General features: G+C 44.7%; 1 protein-coding gene across 3 annotated transcripts; it reads left to right on the top strand.

Moving 5' to 3' along the window:
• Nucleotides 1–582: 582 nt before the first annotated feature.
• CDKN2AIPNL (CDKN2A interacting protein N-terminal like) lies at nt 583–11,953 on the top strand. 3 transcript variants are annotated; one of them, XM_030927438.1, is made up of 4 exons: nt 583–873; nt 2,497–2,579; nt 9,238–9,355; nt 11,904–11,953. In XM_030927438.1, exons 1-3 carry the CDS (start codon nt 635–637, stop codon nt 9,318–9,320), a joined length of 405 nt encoding a protein of 134 aa, XP_030783298.1. In that variant the 5' UTR covers nt 583–634; the 3' UTR covers nt 9,321–9,355; nt 11,904–11,953. The 3 variants fall into 3 exon arrangements, with proteins under 3 accessions (XP_030783298.1, XP_010358242.1, XP_010358241.1); XM_010359940.2 differs by lacking the exon at nt 11,904–11,953 and having other exon boundaries at nt 2,497–2,596; nt 9,238–10,060; XM_010359939.2 differs by lacking the exon at nt 11,904–11,953 and having other exon boundaries at nt 9,238–9,638.
• Nucleotides 11,954–18,840: the final 6,887 nt, after the last annotated feature.

The following is an 18,840-nucleotide window of genomic DNA, read 5'->3' as shown; positions in this document are numbered from 1 at the left end:
CGTCAACGGTGAAATTCTCCATTTACTTGAGCAATTAGTTCACTAATGTCTGCTCCTCCACTCAATGGTAAAGTTGAGGCGAGCAGGGCTCCGAGTGTGCTCCCTTTGCCTCTCCAGCACCTAGCAATGGGCCTGGCAAGTATTCACCGGATGGATGGATTACTCGCTCCAGGAAGGCGGGCCCCAACCTGCGTGGCTGTGGAGACCCCTGGAAGCGGACCTATCTATCCCTGACCCGGGCCCCCTGATATCCCTTAGGATGAGGCGGTGCCCGGGAAACTCCCAGGGCAAGAAGGACACAGCATAGTTCTGACTGGCATCCAGCTGCCAACTGGAAGAGGGCGCTCCGACTCTGTGCTTAGGGACCTCAGTTTTCCCACCGGTTCCCAGCAGGGTCGACCGCGAAGGGCCCTTGCAGCCCTGGGTAGACCCAGGGTATGCGCCACGGGCTGCGGCGGTCTGAGGAGCCGGGAGCCGCTCTGTGCCCCCGCAGGCCGCCGCTCCGGGCGAGGGCGCTCCAGGCTGGTCTTCTGGAGCAGTCGTGCGCTGACGGGGCCCCTCTGGCTGGCAGGTGGTGGCGCAGTGCGCGTCGGGAAGGCGGCGGGCTATCCGGTCCTCGGCTGCGGAGGGCACCATGGTCGGTGGCGAGGCGGCAGCTGCAGTGGAGGAGCTGGTCTCGGGGGTGAGGCAGGCGGCCGACTTCGCGGAGCAGTTCCGCTCCTACTCAGAGAGCGAGAAGCAATGGAAGGCACGCATGGAATTCATCTTGCGCCACCTGCCCGACTACCGCGACCCGCCCGACGGCGGTGGCCGCCTGGACCAGCTGCTGTCCCTCTCCATGGTCTGGGCCAACCATCTCTTCCTAGGCTGCAGGTGCGGACCCCTGCCAGCCGGCTGATCCTGTCCCCTGTCTTCCGACCCTCAAGCCCTCTCCCAGGGCTCACCCCTGACCCGAACCTCTGCCCCAGACTGAACCCGCTCCCAACCTCCATCCGCATTGGCCGTCCCGAAGACTGATTCCCACCCTGAAGGCCCCTTGGAACGATCCTAATCTTTGAGCCTCAGTTTTCTCTTCTGGTAAAAGGGTGGTTGTGATGACTGTAATAATTAAAGGGTGAAGAGCTAAATACATGGCGGGTTCAAAAGTTGCTGTTGTTATTTGTATTACTACTATTATTAGCTCAAACCATCAGCTTTGCAGTGTGCATTCGAAGTCCGTTAGCCCCTGTCACCTACATGGCAAAGCGCAGAGACAGAAACGGGGATCCCCATTTTACAGATGAAAAAGCTTAGGGAGGGAAGTGATATAACTAGGACCATGCTGCTTCTGGCAGGTTTGATGGATTTTAACCACTAATGACAGGGTGTAATCTGTATCCTATGGCTTTTTGTCCTCACTCCACAGCCCACTGGGTCCTAAGTAGGAACCAGCTTCACCTCTCTGCTTTCCCGCTTATGAAAAGGACCGATGCCTTTTTGTCAAGGGCCCAAAGCCCACTTCGTCCTGGCTGCTGCACCAAAAGGACAAAGGCCCGCTTTTGAAGTGCCTGATAAGGCATTCCCTTCACCCCTCCATGACGAAGGTGGCAAATCTTGAGACTCCCTGTTAGAGAGCCTCCATTTTCCTGAAATTGTGTTAGGAAAATAGGGTGACTTGGTTTGATCTTGGTTTCTACACCTATTATGGTTGCCTGACTCTGGTCATTTGGCCCCTCCAGGCCTAAGCCACTTGGTTTTGCTTCACATATTGGGGTTTATTAGAACAGTATGTAGGGAACCAATGCCAGAGGCACCCGTCCCTTTTCCCTGCCTTCTAGGTGCTCCTGGGAAATCCTGGTTTTCCATGGTTAGGCAAATGTCAGAGAATTGGGCAAATAATGTTTTTGTTAGACTGACATTCCATGTACTTAAAAAATAAACAAAAATATTTTGGCCCTCATCCTGTATCTGAGAATATCTGTTGTTGGATGTACAGTGCCTTTGTTCTTCTAAATCTTGAAACGTTTGCTTTACTGGTATTTATAAAGTCCACTTCTGTATCTACAAGCAAGAAGTGTTCACAGGACCAGGCGCAGTGTCTCATGCCAGTAATCCCAGCACTTTGGGAGACCAAGGCGGGAAGATCACTTGAGGTCAGGAGTTCGAGACCAGCCTGGCCAACATGGTGAAACCCTGTCTCTACTAAAAATACTAAAATTAGCTGGGCGTGGTGGCACACGCCTGTAATCCCAGCTACTCAGGAGGCTGAGGCAGGAGAATTGCTTGAACCTGGGAGGTGGAAGTTGCAGTGAGCCAAGACCACACCACTGCACTCCAACCTGGGGGATAGAGCAAGACTCCATATCAAAACCTTGTGCTGAACATGTATAGGTTTGCCCTGCAGTATCAGATCAGTTCTCTGAGAGTTGATTTTATGGTTGAGCAACCTGCAGTTTCTTATTAATTCACAATGACAATTCTTCCGACGTTTTTACCTTATTACTTTTTATTGTGCAGTTACAATAAAGACCTTTTAGACAAGGTGATGGAAATGGCTGATGGGATTGAAGTGGAAGACCTGCCACAATTTACTACCAGAAGTGAGTTAATGAAAAAGGTAAATAGGATTTCCAAGTGTATGTGATGAAATGGTGTAGAGTTAACAGTCCCTGCTTTGATGACACTATATTAGAGTATATCGTTTTTGAGTGCTCTTGTTTACTACCCCAAAGACCTATACCTTTTCATTATTATTTCCCCATAATTGGTATAACCTTTTCATAAGTAGTTGACAACACATTGTGATGAATTATGCGTTGTTGATGAGGTAACACATAAGCTTAACCTCTTCTGGGTGTTTAGGAACATTGTTTTGAGATTTTTGCTTGATGTTTAAAAAAACGTTGGCTAGAATACTTGTTTCCTACTTGTTAAAAAATCTTGTTGGTAATAGAGTAACTAACTCATCCTTACCCTGGCTGTGAGTGCTGACCTGACTAGTTTGGCTTCTCTGATTTGCTGATAGGAATGCGGCTGGAGCCATGTTGATACCATAGCTGTTCTCTATCCTGTGGGGTCTGATCTCAGGCGATGGGTTTTTTACAGTGAGTCTTGCCTAGAGTCTTGAATCTGGATACTGGAGCTGGGCCTATAGAGAGTGTGGCAGAAGGAACCTCAGAGTATGGAGCTGGGCATCCTAGCTATTAATACTTTTCAGAATCACCCCCAATATGTACTTGTTTCACATTTATCTGCTCAGGCAGCAGAATTAATTGCTCACTTATCTTCCAAAATTCCTTTGGCACTTTATCCAGACCTCTTTTAAAGCAGTTGTGACCTTGAGGGAAGAGATGGTGTATAAAGTTTTATTTAGTCTTTAGTACTCCCAAACCTAGTATACTTATACCCCAGAGAAGGTACTCAGAAAATACTTATAAAATCGACTGAAGCAATAGAGTAAAAAGCTACTGGTCCCTTTTTAGGTCTGCCCTTAGAAACATAGGTAAGCCCATTCCTCCACATTCAGGTCTTGTCTTGGGAGGTGGGGCACATACAGAGGTCCTCTTCCATATGGGTATCAAGGAACTAATCAAATCCTCAGTTGCTCCTAAAGTATTTCAGTGCCAAATAGCACACCCCACTTGATTTTCAGGATGGTTTGTTTTTCTTAAGAAAGTATTCTTTTAGTTTTAATCTGAACCTGGGGAAAAGCTTCAGGTTGGTTTTTGAGATGCTATTATGTTTTTAAAATTGGCTGTTATCTCAACGCAGTACTCCTGACAAAAAATAAATAAGTAAAACCAGCTGTTACAAAAGGGCTACTGTTTTTAGCCAGGGAGCAATGTGAAATGGGAGTTTGTGGATTTTGGATCTTCTCATGTAATAGTTAAAAACATACTAGGCAGTCCTTGGGTGTCCTATAGTGAGGTTCTTGGGGCCTAGCCAGGGAGGAGCTAGATAGTTTCTGGCTGCTGGAGTATACCTTATGGGGCAGGGGCAGAGGCAGAGGTAGGCAGGGAGTGAGGTGAGCCTTTATTTTAAATTTATTTTTTAGACAGAGTCTCACTTTGTCACCCAGACTGGAGTGCAGCGGCACGATCTCGGCTCACTGCAACCTCTGCCTCCGAGGCTCAAGTGATTCTAGCACCTCAGCCTCCTCAGTAGCTGGGATTACAGCCGGGTACCACCACACCCAGCTAATTTTTGTATTTTTAGTAGAGACGGTTTTGCCATGTTTTCCAGGCTGGTCTTGAACTCCTGGCCTCAAGTGATCTCTCCCAAAGTGCTAGGATGACAGGCGTGAGCCACTGCACCTGGCCGAGCCTTTATTTTTTAACTGCTTGTGGTAGATTCTTTCCTTTTTGTTTCTAAGAGGTTTTCTGATTTTCCTTTTTTTTTTTTTTGAGACAGAGTTTTGCTCTTGTTGCCCAGGCTGGAGTGCAATGGTTCAGCTCACTGCAACCTCTACCTCGCAAGTTTAAGTGATCCCTTGCCTCAGCCTCCCGAGTGGCTGGGATTACAGGCACCTGCCACCACGCCTGGCTATTTTTTGTATTTTTAGTAGAGATGGGGTTTCACCATGTTGGCTAAGCTGTTCTCCAACTCCTGACTTCAGTTGATCTGCCCACTTCAGCCTCCCAAAGTGCTGGGATTACAGGCGTGAGCCACCATGCCTGGAAAGGTTTTCTGATTTTTTATATCAGTTCTCCATTATACTTTTGTGTCTTACATGTTTTCTGAAAGGTATCTGAACTCCTTCCAGTCGTGTTGGGTATTAGCGATCAGAACACCTAATGACATTGGGCTGCAGACCCCAGTAGGAGACTGAGGAGGTTTGGCACGTCCCAAACATTATAGACCAGTGTGAAATGTGTGTGTGTGTTAGGGTCTTTCTGAAACATCCTAAAGGGGTCTTATACCTAAAAAATGTACAGAGCCCCTGCCCTAGGATGTTCATTCTTGACACTGTCATTGCACAGGGTGAGTCTACAGAGAAGAGTCCTCAGGCATGAAATTATCATCTTGAAACCAGTGCCGCCATCTTACTAATCATTAGCAGTTAGCTATGTGGAAGAAACCTATACAGAGGCCATACTTCTATAGCATTTTTGAATTGTGTGTTGCAACTTCCTTCAAATAAAACTTATGTTTTTCTAATTAGCCAGGTTTAACTTTAGTCTGTTGATGCCACTGTAAGTGAAATTCAGCTGATTCTGAAAAGTGAGATACTTTGTGGATGCATAGAGTTTTGCCAGTTGTGTTTTGTTTTGCAGTTTTGTTTGCATAGAGTTTTGCCAGTTTTGTTTTGTGCATAGAGTTTGGCCTGTTGCTCAGGCTGGAGTGCAGTGACTTGCTCACAGCTAACTGCAGCCTTGACCTCCCAGGCTCAAGTGATCCTTGTACCTTAGCCTCCCCAGTAGCTGGCACTACAGGCATGCGCCACCATGCTTGGTTAATTTTTGTAGAGACTGGGTTTCGCTGTGTTCCCCAGACTGGTCTCAAATGATCCAACCGCCTCAGCCTCCCAAAGTGCTGGTGTGAGTCACTGTGCCTGGTGAGTCTTTAAGACTTCTAGATAAGCCCATTCTGAGAACGAGTCATCTGATCTGTGTACCATGACAAATTTGTGTGGTATTGAAGGCTGTCCCCTCTCCATTGAAGGCCACTGGAAAGAGAGCCATGAGGACTTTGCAGCAGTTTTGTCCTTTGCTTGCAGTTTTTGCACACATGATAGAGGATGCTGATAAACATTAGGCAACATTGCCAGCCCATAGACAAAATACTCCTGATGTCCAGCCATACACCTGAAAACGTCTGTTGTTGTTCTGCCCAGAATTGATCTTTAGCTTAAAAAGTAGAGTTTAGTTGAGTTTTAAAGCTAGCTACCAAGTGGGAGTAAATTTCCTGGCATTGTTGGTATCTCAAGACAGACAGTGATGATGATTTGGAGGCACAGGCTCTTTAAGATTTTAAAAATACTTTATGGCTATTCTGCAGCTTTGAGGCAAGTACAGCTCTGCAATCTGTCCAGCTCTTTTTTTAAGTCTGAGAAAAGAAATGAGCATTGGTTTCTGACAGGTGGGATTTGTTGGACAGTTGCAGTATATGATTTTTTTTTTCTTTTGAAAGGGGATTCAAATACACATACATTGAGTAAACAATCTTGATTATCTAACTGCCATCCTAGGATCCTGCTAGCAGCCTTTGTGGTTGCTCACCTTACCAATTAATGAGCGATAATTAACAAAGAGCAGCAGCTGACTCAGGAAAGGTGTCATTGCTATGACTGTCAGAGTTGATATTTCCAAGGTAATGTCTTAAGGAGAAAGGAGTGATTGACTAGGAAGCTATCATAACTGACTCAAAGAAGCTGTCAACCTAATTACGTGGTCCGTTTTTTCTGAGAATACTTTTATCCCAAAAGGGAAAATGGCAGTATGAAAAGTGACTATGAAGGCCAGGCATGGTGGCTCACACCTGTAATCCGAACACTATGGGAGGCCGAGGCAGGCAGATCATGAGGTCAGGAGTTCGAGACCAGCCTGACCAACATGGTGAAACCCCCATCTCTACTAAAAATACAGAATTTAGCTGGGCCTGGTGGTGCGTGCCTGTAATCCCCGCTACTCAAGAGGCTGAGGCAGGAGAATCACTGGAACCTGGGAGGCAAAGGTTGCAGTGAGCCGAGATGGCACCACTGCATTCCAGCCCGGGCAACAGAGCGAGACTCTGTCTCAAAACAAAAAATAATAAACAAAAAGAAAAGTGACTATGAAATTTGAAAGGCCAGGTGCATTGGCTCATGCCTGTAATCCCAGCACTTTGGGAGTCTGATGAGGTGGGCAGATCATTTGAGGTTGAGAGTTCAAGGTCAGCCTGGCCAACATGACAAAACCCCATCTACTAAAAATACAAAAATTAGCCAGGTGTGGTAGTACATGCCTGTAGTCCCAGTTGCTCTGGAAGCTGAGGCAGGAGAATCACTTGAGCCTGGAAGGTGGAGGTTGCAGTGAGCCGAGATTGCACCACTGTACTCTAGCCTGGGCGATGGGGTGAGACAGTTTCAAAAAAAAGGAAAGAAAAAGAAATTTCAAAGAAAAGTTAGAAAAACAAATGTGCCTGCTTTTGTGCATTTTGTCATCTTGGTAAGCTCTGAGATACTAGAGCTGCCGCTTCCTTGGTGGAAGCAGCTGTGATCCTAAGATGGTGCAAATGTTGGTGAGTATTAAAAAAAAAAAAAAAAAAATCAGCCTGGCCTGGTGGCTCCGCCTGTAATCCCAGCACTTTGGAAAGCCGAGATGGGAGAATTGCTTGAGCCCAGGAGTTCCAGACCAGCCTGGGCAGGATAGTGAGACTTTTGTCGCAACAAAAAATAAAAACTATCTGGGCATGGTGGCACATGCCTATGGTCCCACCTACTCCAGAGGCTGAGGTGGGAGGATCACTTGAGCCTGGGAGGTTGAGGCTGCAGTCAGCCATGATTGCACCACTGCACTCCAGCTTGGGTGACAGAGTGAGACCCTGTCTCAAAGAAAAGTTAAAAAAAAAATCAGCCTGGCCGGTGTGGTGGCTCAAGCCTGTAATCCCAGCACTTTGGGAGGCCGAGACGGGCGGATCACGAGGTCAGGAGATCGAGACTATCCTGGCTAACACGGTGAAACCCCGTCTCTACTAAAAAATACAAAAAACTAGCTGGGCGAGGTGGCGGGCGCCTGTAGTCCCAGCTGCTCGGGAGGCTGGGGCAGGAGAATGGCGTGAACCCGGGAGGCAGAGCTTGCAGTGAGCTGAGATCCGGCCACTGCACTCCAGCCTGGGCGACAGAGCGAGACTCCGTCTCAAAAAAAAAAAATCAGCCTGTCAGATTAGTTAAATCAGAGGTCTTGTTGTACCCCAAGATAAACGCTCATTGGAGCTACTTGTCTTTTACTCTTTATCTACTAGAAATAGAAGCCAGAAAAGGTGTGTCTCATCCCACAGACCAGTCTTGTCTGGAGCTCATGAGTCAGTAGTGGATCACCTGCAAACACCTGTGGAAAAGACGGTATTCACAGCAGCCCAAACCGGCGGCAGCTGTGTGCTTCCATAGCGTTGGTCTGTCCTGTCATTTGAGAGATGGCTTAGGGGATTTTTTTCTCTTTGGACTTAAGTCGATGGTTACTTTAGGCATTCCCCTAAATGATGAAAGTCTTCTTATAATTTGCTTTTGCTGAGGAATTTTGTTTTTTTTTCATCTCAAAAAGACTGACTGGGACCGGGCGCAGTGGCTCATGCCTCTAATCCCAGCACTTTGGGAGGCCAGTGTGGGTGGATCATGAGGTTATGAGTTCAAGACCAGCCTGGCCAAGATGGTGAAACCCCGTCTCTACTAAAAACTACAAAAATTAGCCAGGTGCAGTGGCAGGCACCTGTAATCCCAGCTACTTGGGAGGCTGAGGCAGGAGAATTGCTTAAACCCGGGCAGCAGAGGTTGCAGTGAGCCGAGATCGCGCCATTGCACTCCAGCCTGGGTGACAGAGTGAGACTCCATCTCAAAAACAAAAAACAAACAAACAAACAAAAAACACTGACTGGCCTACCTAGGAAACAGGTCATACCTTGAAATCTCTGATTACTAAAAAGACTCTCAGATTGATTCACTTGCACTGCTAAATGTTAAGGAAATTCATTCAAATACAAGGTGACAGCCAAAGTGATTTTTTCACACCCTGCTTAAAAGTTGTCTAAAGCCAAGTTTAAATTTACCAGAGGTGCTAGAGAGTACCCAGAAAGAATAGCTCTGCTTCATTTCACCACTATTTGAAGACATGCTTTTACAGTTTCTAATAGTGTGAAATTCAGAAATATATAACCTTCACATCTAAATATCCTGACTCAATGTGAAATGTTGTGAATTACTACCTGAACTGACTGCTTTTAATTTAGAACAATAAGTGTTTGTGTGACTCTGTTTTTAGAACCTTTGACTGCAAAGCATGCCAGGAAAAGTATTTTAAGCATTTCCATTATCACTTTAAATTGTGAACATTTATAGATTGCAAGTGACAAGACAGGAAAATCAAGTTCTGGCTTCCAAATGGATGGTGTGGTCAATGTTTTGCTGAATTTTCTGTATGTTGTAAAATATTAATAATTTCTGAGTATACTTACTGTCTGGATAGTACATAAATATTACATCACTGCTATATTTTAATTTATGAAGATGAATTTGATTCACTGGACTACGTGGTTATATAACTTTTTCTTTTCTTTTTTTCCCAGCATCAAAGCTAAGCCAGAAGATTTATCACATTTTCATCATCAGCTACAGGATTAGAAAGGAGGCTGGGATGAATGTGACATAGACCACAGCAGTTCTCTTAAGACTCCTGGTATTACCAACATAAAGAGGCAGGTGGAATGAGAAGGACTCTGTCTAGATTGGCTTTTTTAACATTCTCATTTTTTCCAGTAGTTATCACGGTAAAAGTATGCATGGATATTTATGTATTTATAAATCATGTACTATAAGATGAGTTCATCAACATTGTAAAAGCCCTCTTTTCTATTTTCAGTTCTCTTTTTTTTTTTCTTACCAACAAGGTCTCACTCTGTCACCCAGGCGGGAGTACAAAGGTGCAGTATTGGCTCATTGCAGCCTTGAACTCCTGGGCTCATATATTCAGGGTTTTTTGTTTTTCGTTTTGTTTTTTTGAGACAGAGTTTTGCTCTGTCACCTAGGCAGGAGTGCAGTGGCATGATGTATTTTCAGTTTTTAAATCTCAGAATTTTTGTTTAAAATGCCTTTTTGAGCTGGGCACAGTGGCTCACACCTGTAATAATCCCAGCACTTTGGGAGGCCGAGGTGAGCAGATCACCTGAGGTTAGGAGTTTGAGACCAGCCTGGCCAACACGGTGAAACCCTATCTCTACTAAAAATACAAAAAAAATTAGCTGGGCGTGGTGGCGGACATCTGTAATCCCAGCTACTCAGGAGGCTGAGGCAGAAGAATCGCTTGAACCTGAGAGGTAGATGTTGCAGTGAGCCAAGATCGCACCGTTGCACTCCATCCTTGGTGACAAAAGTGAAACACTCTCAAAAAAATAAAAATGATAAAATAAAATGCCTTTTTGTTGTTGGTGTAATGGCAGGTAATGAGTTTTATAGTTTAGATTTTTCGACAATGTACCTTTAAGTGCAATTCTCTTTTATGGCCTTTTTCTTCCCCCACCAAGGCAAATCATATCCTTTAATTCCTATTTCCACCTGAAATTTATACCATACCTATACCCAACTACCACACATACTCATCCTTTTTTAAGAAATGAGAATCAAATCATAGACTTGAAGTACCCACCAGCTCATGGAAAGAGGCGGCCTACCAAAAAGCATCTGGCCTTAGTTTAAAACGCATTGACACAGGATTCCAGGGCTTTGTCTGGTCAGCCAGTTGATTTGCAAATTCTGTCTCCCAGTCTGCTTTTCTGGAGGAAGCCTGAGGCTTGGGTCTTCTAGACCTGAGGAACCACCTTGCACATAGCCTCTTAAGAAATACTTGTTGCAGTCCTGCTTTGCTCTGAAATTTTGCTGTTAATGTTCCTCAGCTGTCTGTTCTGTACCCCCTCTCTGCTCCTCTTTCTTGTTTAGTCCGCTCCATTAAGTAAATAGGTCTAGGCATAAATACTGGGAGAGGGGCTTCATTTGGGAGGCAGTAGTGTAAGTTTATCACAGGAGGGGTCACTCAACAGTGGTAGGCACTGTGCTTGGTACTAGCGATAGTGGCAAATAAGACGCTGGACCTTGCAGGCCGGGCATGGTGGCTCACGCCTGTAATCCCAGCACTCTGGGAGGCAAGGTGGTCAGATCACAAGGTCAGGAGTTTGAGACCAGCCCAGCCAACATGGTGAAACTCCACCTCTACTAAAAATACAAAGATTAGCTGGGTGTGGTGGCATGTGCCTGTAATCCCAGCTACCCAGGAGACTGGGGCAGGAGACTTGCTGGAACCTAGGAGGCAGAGGCTGCAGTGAGCCAAGATTACACCACTGCACTCCAACCTGGGCAACAGAGCAAGACTCCATCTTAAAAAAAAAAAAAGAAAGCATTTTCTTAGTCTGAGTAGGAAGCTTATGAAAAAAAGAGAAGAAAATGCATTTCCATTGGTTTCTCATGAATTCCATTTCTTTATATGATATGATGCCCTGATAAAATAATAATAGTCTTTCAGGAATGCATGCACTACATAAAGCAAGTTTAAATTGTGGAATGATTTCCCTTCCATTGCTTTTATTTATTTTTGTTTTTTCAGAGCTGGGGTCTATCACTCTGTCACCCAGGCTGGAGTGCAGTGGTGCAATCATAGCTCACTGCAGCCTCAGACTACTGGCCTCAAGTGACTCTCTTGCCTCAGCCTCCCAAAGTGCTAAGAATACAGGCAGGAGCTACTAAACCCGGCCTCCTTTAGTTTGTTTTTGAAGACTTCTCTAGTTAATCAAAATCAAGTTTTGTTTCAATTTTCTAATAGGTTTTCTCTCATTGTTTCCTCACTTAAACTGCTTTTCTTCTCGTGTTTTACAATTTCTGTGGCTATCTAACATATAAAATTAACCAGTATTTTAGAATTTCATCCTTTATTTCTGGAATAGAAAATGGCAAAGAAATTTAAATGTTTCCATTTCAGCAATAGTCGTATAGGTAAAATGGCCCACTGTCAGCCTTGAAACAGTACCTCATATCACATAGAAGTTCATATACAGTGTCTTGCTGAAGACTTGGGGTAAAGATAGAGTGAGATCATAGGAAGGGACAAGTAATAGGAGGAGAACTTTTTTTTTTTTTTTTTTTTTTTTAAATCCAAACTACACCTAGAAAACTGCTTTCTGAAACATTCCTTAGTCTGTGGCTCACCTGATAATCTACCTTATCAGGAGGTAAGAATTCTGTCTGGGCCGGGCGCGGTGGCTCAAGCCTGTAATCCCAGCACTTTGGGAGGCCGAGACGGGCGGATCACGAGGTCAGGAGATCGAGATCATCCTGGCTAACACGGCGAAACCCCGTCTCTACTAAAAATACAAAAAACTAGCCGGGCGACCTGGCGGGCGCCTGTAGTCCCAGCTACTCGGGAGGCTGAGGCAGGAGAATGGCGTACACCCAGGAGGCGGAGCTTGCAGTGAGCTGAGATCCGGCCACTGCACTCCAGCCTGGGCGGCAGAGCGAGACTCCGTCTCAAAAAAAAAAAAAAAAAAAAAAAAAAGAATTCTGTCTCAACTCAGGATCCATTTGGATCGGTGGCCTACCTATGGGCAATGAGAGGAATCATATTAACTGTCACTGTCCATCCTCTGATGCTTTGTAGTCTGTAGTAAAATACATACTGTCCCATCTAAAAAATGAGAATTGTGTTACCCTAAATGTCAGATAAGTTGGTGTTTCTCAGCTCTCCAGCTCTAAAGAATCTCTGCTGGGATCTCTTTCTGTAGGAATAAGTAAACACAGATCTTCAGAGGCAAGCGTTTTAGAACTTATTGAAGACTTTTGGTCATATGGAAACTTCATTCAACAAAGAGTGCACCCTTAAAATCTCTACTGTCATTGGGTATCTGCGTGTGTGTGTGTATATACATACATACATATACATACATATATATAATGAAAAGCAAGCCAGGCAAGATTGTTTCTTCCCCAAAGTTCACTCTGTCTGTTCTTTCTTTCTTTTTTTTTTTTTTTAAAGTTAGAGACAAGATCTTGGTATGTTGCCCAGGCTAGAGTACAATGGCTGTTCACAGGTGCAGTCACAGTGCACTACAGCCTTGACCTTCTGGCCTCAAGCCATCTTCCCACCTCAGCCTCCGGAGTGGCTGGGATTACAGATGCATGCTGCGCACAGCTCACTCTGCCTTTTCTAAAGTTAGGACTCCTGGGGCTAGGTGGTGGTGGTGTTGGTTACCCTTCTGATTTTGGTTTGGAAGGTTTTCGCAATGACTGCAGTAGGGTCAGAGGCCTCTGCATGTGGTCCTATCAGTGATGGATATGGGCCTGAAGCCCTGCTCATCCACACACACTAGACCAAATGAGGAGATAGGGTAAAAAGACTATCATCTGAACAGATTTCTTGGAAATCAAAGAACAGAAAATAAAAACTGAGGCTGGGTACAGAGGCTCCATGCCTATAATCCCAGCACTTTGGGAGGTGGGAAGATCGCTTGAATCCAGGAATTCAAGACCAGCCTAGGTAACGTAGTAAGACCCCATCTCTACAAAACAATTTAAAAAAATAGACAGGCATAGTGCTGCACACCTGTGTGTAGTTCCAGCTACTTGGGAGGCTGAGGTGGGAGGATTGCTTGAGGCTAGGAGGTTGAGGTTGCAGTGAGCCATGATAGAGCTGCTGTACTCTAGCCTAGCCAATGAGTGAGACCTTGTCTCAGAAAAGAAAGATGGAGAGAGGATGAGTGACATTGACACTATTTAGTCCCTATTCTTACCTACACTAGAGCTAGAGCTTTTTTCCTTGATGTTGTGTCAGACAGGGATGCCTCTTTAGAATATAAACCAGTGGTCCTAACCCAAGTCCTTTCTTTCCCAGCCTCATAGACTAATGAACCAGTGAACCCAAAGTATCCTTGAATGTAGCCCCTTCCAGCCTCATTTGTCTTGGAGAATGTTGCTGTTAGGGGTCTGAGGCAGGTCTTGGTCCTCACCTAATATGACAGAGAGGCAATGAACAGTAAAGAGGTCAACCTTGAGCTGTGTGGACCTAGTGACTAAAGTTCTTGCTTTGCTATGAAAGTTGGCACCAAAATCTCATGCTTCTAGGGCTGCATTTTCCATTCCCTCTGACACTTTCATAGTAAGAATGTTGAATTTTCCCTAGTAGGTGTGAGCTGGTAGGTAGTCCTTCAAATTGAGTGTTACTTTACTTCAGTGTAGGCATTTGCAAAGTGGGGATGATTCTTACTTCAAACTTTATTGGAGGATTCAGTGGAAAAATGAATGTCTAAGAGTACCTGGCACTTAGTAGGCTCTCACTGCTTCATTCCTGCCCTGGTTTCCCTCTAAGCCCAAGGAGGAAAGATGGGAAAGCTTTTCAACTTAGATTTACACAAAACAGGTGCCCACAATCATCCCATGCAACCAGGGTCCATCCCTGCAAAGGGCTGCAAAAGTGGACCTTTTTGGTTTAATTTGTGGCGCAGAGCCCAACGGGCAATCTGGCACCCATTAGATGCTAGGTAAATTGTCAGACACTAGGTGCACTGTCACCCCTGTACCGCTGGATCTAGAAGGTCTGGAGCTTGTGCAGCCTGTGGGTATGCGCCTTTCATTGTGAGCATGGCCTTTGCTCCAGCACTTGCTATGTAGCAGGAGGCTTATCCCGGAGTTTTTTTGTTTTTGTTTTTTTGAGATGGAGTTTTGCTTTTGGTGCCCAGGCTGGAGTTCAGTGGTGCGATCTTGGCTCACTGCAACCTCTGCCTCCTGGTTTCAAGCGATTCTCCTTCCTCAGCCTCCTGAGTAGCTGGGATTACAGGTGCCCGCCACCACACCCAGCTAATTTTTTGTATTTTTAGTAGAGATGGGGTTTCATCATGTTGGCCAGGCTGGTCTCAAACTCCTAACCTCAGGTAATCCACCAGCCTCACCCTCCCAAAGTGCAGGGATTACAGGCGTGAGCCACCATGCCCAGCCTGTCCTGGAGTTTTGTCCTACAAACTGACTAGATTCCTTATCACTCTGGCTGTGAATTTTGGGCCCCAGCTCACTACAGAACCCAATTCCCCTTAAATCAGCTATTTTCAACATCTCAGGTGGTAAGACTATGATTCAGATTCCTTCTTTTTGTATTCACCAAATTATCTTTTATGATGATTTTCTACTTTTTCAACAAAAAACAGAACTGCTATTTAAGCCGGGAGTGGTGGCCCATGCCTGTAATCCTAGCTACTCAGGAGGCTGAGGCACGAGGATTGCTTGAGCCCAGCAGTTTTGAGTCCAGCCTGGTCATACGAGACCCTGTCTCTAAATAAATAAATAAATAAATAACAACTGAGGTGGCACATGCCTGTAGTCCCAACTACTCAGGAGGCTGATGTTGGAACTGCTTGAGCGTAAGGGTTCCAGGCTGTAGTGAGCTGTAATCATGTGACTGCATTCCAGACTGGACAAGAAAGTGAGACCCACTTAAAATGTGCCCAGAAGCTCAGAGCTTGGACCCTAGAGGTCCCCTGTTATTCTACAGGACTCCTGCCGACAGCCTATGCATACTTGGCCAGAAGCTGTCTGGAAACCAGTTCTCAATCTTTGGCTTGAATAAAATTTCAGTCTTTAGTACTTGTATTGTTATTCTTAGAGCCTAATCCCTGACTTGGTTTTGAGAGGAAGCCATAGTGATTGTAGTCTCAAGCTGCCCTGTGCAAAAGAAGACCAAGCCCCAGTCAAAGAATTAATGTAGCAAGACCCTGTCTCTACCAAAACAAACAAACAAACAAAAAAAAACTGTCTAAGCACTAAGACAGGAACTTTTTCCTACAGATTAGTTTATCAAACTTGACACCTCCAAGCCCTGGTATTGCCTTGGCTGGCTTGCAGAAGGTTGTCTTTATTCTAAAGGCAACTTTCCAGCTGATGTTCCAGGGTTTCCACCTCAAACCACAACCTTATGGCCCATACAGGAATATTCCTATGACCAAAGATCTCTGCTACACAGCAAGGTCACCAGTTTAGCTTTCCTTTGGAGTGCTATTTCTCATCTGTAGCTGAAACTAATAACACGGGCTGAAGTCTCTGGACTTCACCCTGTTGTCTGCCCAGTATGGTCATTAGGCCAAGCAAAAGCATCTTTTTCTATAGGAAGGGGAAAATATCCCTCAGATTTAAAATGAGGTTAACAGCTAAGCAACTTCCTGTTGTTTTCTTTGTACTAACATCAACACAAAAACATAAAATTTCCAATTCAATCTTATACAATGACTTTATACAGGGGCCAGCCAAAGAACTTCAAACCTTTCTGTTTGATATTCTCTTGTTCAGGAGTGTGGGTTATGGTATTGGCAAAAGATCTTGTTTGTAAAGGGGAAAAGGAAGAGGGCAATATATCCCTTGGGCTTCAGAAATAAAGCAGTAAAACCAACCTTTTGCTCTTTATTTGAGATGGAGTCTTGCTGTATCACCCAGGCTGGAATGCAATGGCGCAATCTCAGCTCACTGCAACCTCCGCCTCCAGGGTTCAAGCAATTCTCCTGCCTCAGCCTCCTGAGTAGCTGGGATTACAGGCGTCCTCCACCACCCCGGCTAATTTTTTATTTTAGTAGGGACAGGGTTTCGCCACATTGACCAGGCTGGTCTCCAATTCCTGACCGCAGGTGATCCACCTGCCTCAGCCTCCCAAAGTGCTGGGATTACAGGCGTGAGCCTCGGCACCCAGTCCCCTTTGCTCTTAGGGGGATTTGCCTCAAGTGCTTTTATGTTTGCATTTTGGCAGTCTTAAAGACACAGTAGGGAACAACTCCTGCATTCCAGAAGAATGACTAAATTGTTCAGGTTGATGGAACCCGAGGGGATCTTTTCAGAGACAGGCTTCGATTCCCTTTACAGGAGTTCCCAGCCCAGTGGCACTTTATGAATCTGTCTTCCAAATAAGACTTCAGAGGAGCCAACCTCCCCTAAAAGACTACAGAAGTATCACACTTGTAACCAAGACTGTTACTATTATATAAAGACTTTCTCTAATTGGCTAAAAGGTTACTTTGCTTTCTCCAGGCAGAGCCCACTCTGTTATATATTAGAGTCTTCCCAAATATATTGATCCAGAAGTCACTGATGAACAAAAGCAACATGTGGCCAAGCTTTAGCATTTACTTCCTGAAAGTTATTTCATTTGCAAGTTTCTCACGCAAGTCTGAATCTTCCGTATGGCAAAGAGAACTCTGAAGCCCAAGTTCTTCCAGGGTTCTTGATTTCAGCCATCAAGGAACTAATGTTGAGCTGTGGAGCAGTCAGATAACCAACAAGGTTTGTAATGGGCACAGCTCATTCATCTTTTTGGCTCAACTAAAAATTCCTAGGCCATCCTGTGAACACAAGAAGCACTAAAACCTCAAGATATTTCTGACAACATTGTTTTAAAAAGCTGTAGTGATGGTGAGGAGAATTCATTGAAGGAAGAATGGCACACATTTAATTGTGTCTTCTTTGTTCAAACAATAAAGAAAAAGTCCTTTCAACAATAAAATTTAGTTTCTAATATCTTTACTGTCATATACTAGAATGACTGATGACAACTAATCTTTCCTCCCTCTGGTAACAGTTCATTCCCCCCGTAACTAGATGGGAACTAAAGTAATAGAGCTACCATCTTGGCATAAGGCCTCTGTCCTACGGATAATTTCATTTACCGTGAATAGCTTTCCAACTATTCACTTTTCTATTTAAAAACATGATTCTCACATAACTCAGATTCCACTTGGACTCTACATTGTTGAATGCAATGGAAAAGAACTGTCATAAATACCATCAAGACTACAAAATTTGATCCCTACTTCTTAAAACCTGGGAGAACTGAAATATGAAACACCTTAGACGTAACTCTGAAGTATACTATGATCCTCAGGGTTATCTCTTAAAGAATACTAAATGAATAAACTAAGTAGGCAGTTAACTTTGTTTAATGAGCATTAAACAGACTGTTACTAATACCACACCTTTAATAACTTACTTCTCTGCTATCTTCCACCTACATGAGTGAATTTAGAGCTGTGGAGCAGTCAGATAATCAACAAGGTTTGTAATGGGCACAGCTCATTCATCTTTTTGGCTCAACTAAAAATTCCTAGGCCATCCTGTGAACACAAGAAGCATGGAAAGTTATTCATATTAATGAAACTTGGTGTGTGGGGTGGGGGGGTGGAGGAGAGAAATCCTACAGACTCAAGGATATTTCCAGGAAGGGGAAAAATGTGGCTTATTGATAAGTCAGTCCTTTATATAGAAACCAGAAAGTGTTCCTAAAGTCAGTGGAAAACGGTAGTCAAGAAAGCCTTTTCAGCTGAGTGCAGTGGCTCATGCCTGTAATCCCAGTGCTTTGGGAGGCCGAGACAGGATGATCAGTTGAGCCCAGGACTTTGAGACCAGCCTGGCCAACATAGTGAGACACTGTCTCTACAAAAGTAAAAAAATTAGTCGGGTGTGGTGGCATGCATCTGTAGTCTCAGCTGCTCAGGAGGTTGAGGTGGTAGGATGGCTTAAGCCTGGGAGGTTGAGACTGCAGTGAGCTGCCTGGAGGCACTGTACTCCAGCCTGGGAAACAGAGCAAGACCCTGTCTTGGAGAAAAAGAAGGAAACCTTTTCTCTAGAGTAGACACAAGTCTGTATAAAACTAAAAGTATTTCCACAAATTGGGATGAATGTTGAAGCTCTATAGAATTTCTAAAACCAATCTCAACCTCTGAAAAGATAGCACATTTCTGGATAAGACCACATAGGGTTCAAATCCTAGTTCTATAACTTACTGGCTGGTTGATCTTGAGCAAGTCACTTCATCTATCTGTGCCTAGTTTCATCATCATCTTTATTGTTTTTTTTTGAGCCAGAGTCTTGCTGTTGCCTAGGCTGAAGTGTGGTGGTGAGGTCTTGGCTCACTGCAACCTCTGCCTCCCAGGTTCAAGTGATTCTCCTGCCTCAGCCTCCCGAGTAGCTGGGATTACAGGCACATGCCACCATGCCTGGGTAATTTTTGTGTTATTAGTAGAGACGGGGTTTCACCATGTTGGCCAGGCTGGTCTTGAACTCCTGACCTGAGGTGATCGGCCCACCTCAGCCTGCCAAAGTGTTGGGATTACAGGCGTGAGCCACTGTATTTGTGAATTTGAAATGAAATAATGTATGTTAAA

Source organism: Rhinopithecus roxellana, chromosome 3, assembly GCF_007565055.1.
Source record: "Rhinopithecus roxellana isolate Shanxi Qingling chromosome 3, ASM756505v1, whole genome shotgun sequence".
In the NCBI taxonomy this organism is placed as follows: domain Eukaryota; kingdom Metazoa; phylum Chordata; class Mammalia; order Primates; family Cercopithecidae; genus Rhinopithecus; species Rhinopithecus roxellana.
Note: the sequence above shows the minus strand (reverse complement) of the source record. Positions and strands in the feature narration are given on the sequence as shown.

Bases quoted from the DNA above. Each gene is read 5' to 3' on its own strand.
- CDKN2AIPNL (XM_030927438.1), top strand. From the start codon at position 635: ATGGTCGGTGGCGAGGCGGCAGCTGCAGTGGAGGAGCTGGTCTCGGGG. The intron at 874-2,496 runs GTGCGGACCCCT...TTTATTGTGCAG, and splicing joins CATCTCTTCCTAGGCTGCAG to TTACAATAAAGACCTTTTAG. The intron at 2,580-9,237 runs GTGAGTTAATGA...TTTTTTTCCCAG, and splicing joins GCCACAATTTACTACCAGAA to CATCAAAGCTAAGCCAGAAG.